General features: G+C 40.5%; 1 protein-coding gene across 1 annotated transcript; it reads right to left on the bottom strand.

Annotated features, from left to right (window-relative positions):
* Positions 1–289: 289 nt before the first annotated feature.
* Positions 290–1,506, bottom strand: LOC137721848 (UPF0496 protein At4g34320-like). Its single transcript, XM_068460876.1, has one exon. It carries the CDS (start codon positions 1,465–1,467, stop codon positions 340–342), a length of 1,128 nt encoding a protein of 375 aa, XP_068316977.1. The 5' UTR covers positions 1,468–1,506; the 3' UTR covers positions 290–339.
* Positions 1,507–1,714: the final 208 nt, after the last annotated feature.

Here is a 1,714-nt window from a genome sequence, read left to right as displayed (position 1 = left end):
ATGTTCGGCATGACATTCCGAAAATCCATGAGATCACAAAGTTATGGACCGAAAGATTTCATCAAATCTAGCAATCAATTAGGAGGTTGAAGACAAAATGTTGTCATTAATTCGGAACTAACTAAAGTCCATTTCTTGCCTAAATATTGAGACAGAAGGTAAAATGCTATATAATCTTGCATTATTTCTTATATACACGAATCCAGTTGTTTGGATTCAAGTTACAATCTAAAGAATGAACAAATAAGATGAAAGCATAAAAAATAAATAAAAAGAAAGTTACACAAATTCGAATTTCTCGGAACATCAAAACAGAAACTGGTTATATGAGGGTCGTCTTCAGTTGTTGGAATGTTTGATGATCCTCTGCAGAACCACAGTCCTTGCTTTTCGAATGTCGCGGCTGCAGATATCAGCTTGAGTTCCCAAATCCTCTACATTCTTCATAAATACTCCCAACTTCTTCTTAATCTCCTCTATTGCAACCTTCACAGCTTCTTCGTCAATGGCAAAGATTGCATTGTGCAAGAGGGACTCGATATCAATTTCCAATCGATCAACGAGAACCCGAATGTTGTCCAAGTCCTTAATGGCAACATAAGTTCCTACTTGCATTGAACTAATCACTTCCTTTTGACCCCTCAAAACATTTTCATAGTTTTTCCACAAAGAGTCAATCCAATTCCCCATTGAGCCTACAGGGATAGAACTAGCCGCAGATAGAGCTGCTGCAACCGGCGGAGCAGCCATGGCTGCCGCCACAACAGAACAAATCAACACAGCAGCAAATGTAGCAACAAATATCATACCCGTGACCTTCTTCCAAGCATTAATACATTTGAGTTTCTTATCGAGCTTGTTCTTTCGCATTTGCAACTTCTCGAGCATTAGTATTTGCTGCTTATAAATAGATTGAAATATCTGAAAGAACTCTTCAGTAAAGGGATCACCTATCGCCTTGAAATTCTTCAACTCCTCCAAAGTCCTCGTGTATTGACCGCCTCCCATTTCGGTTTCTTCCTCGAATCGCTGAAGCGCAACGAGAATAAGCAACTGGCTATCGCGAGCTCGCTTCAAGCACTTCTCCAACGCAGTACAGAAATCCAAAGTCTGCAAGCTGTTCTCAAAATACTCCTCAACGAGCTCAAACAACTCCTGATTTTTCCATATGTCTTTCTTGCACTCCAAGATAACTTTCACAACTTCCTGATTCATCTCCAACAGGCATCCTGTCACCTCCTTCAGCGAATCGAACGAGAGGGCTCGGACTTCGACTCCTGCCGCGATTGTGCTGATGACATGATTGGTTCGGGTTTGGAGATTCATGTCGAAGGTTTGCAAGTCTGCATCGAGCTTGCAAGCTGCCTCATAAGAACTCAATTGATCAGTTGTGTACTGCAAATTTGTATGAAGATTGGTTGCAGAGGATGATGTTTCAGCGCTCTTCTTGCTAATATGGCTTCCCATGGCTTCAATCTAGATCTAAACAAGCAAAACCCAGAAACCAAAAACCATGAAAATGTTCCCCAAATCAATCTCCAGCGCCAGATTTCTGCAAAAATAATAAGGAGTTGCAGATCCTAAACCGAACCCACTTGGCCAAATCCAAGGAATTTAAACCTTTTATACAAAAAAATCAACCTTGAAAGACTTCACCTCCACAAATCAGTGTGTAAAAGCATTAAAAGCAGCAAACCTTTTGAGCTTTTTCCAA

The sequence above is a fragment of the Pyrus communis genome, chromosome 2, assembly GCF_963583255.1.
Source record: "Pyrus communis chromosome 2, drPyrComm1.1, whole genome shotgun sequence".
Lineage (NCBI taxonomy): Eukaryota > Viridiplantae > Streptophyta > Magnoliopsida > Rosales > Rosaceae > Pyrus > Pyrus communis.
This window is presented reverse-complemented; position numbering and strand designations above follow the sequence as displayed.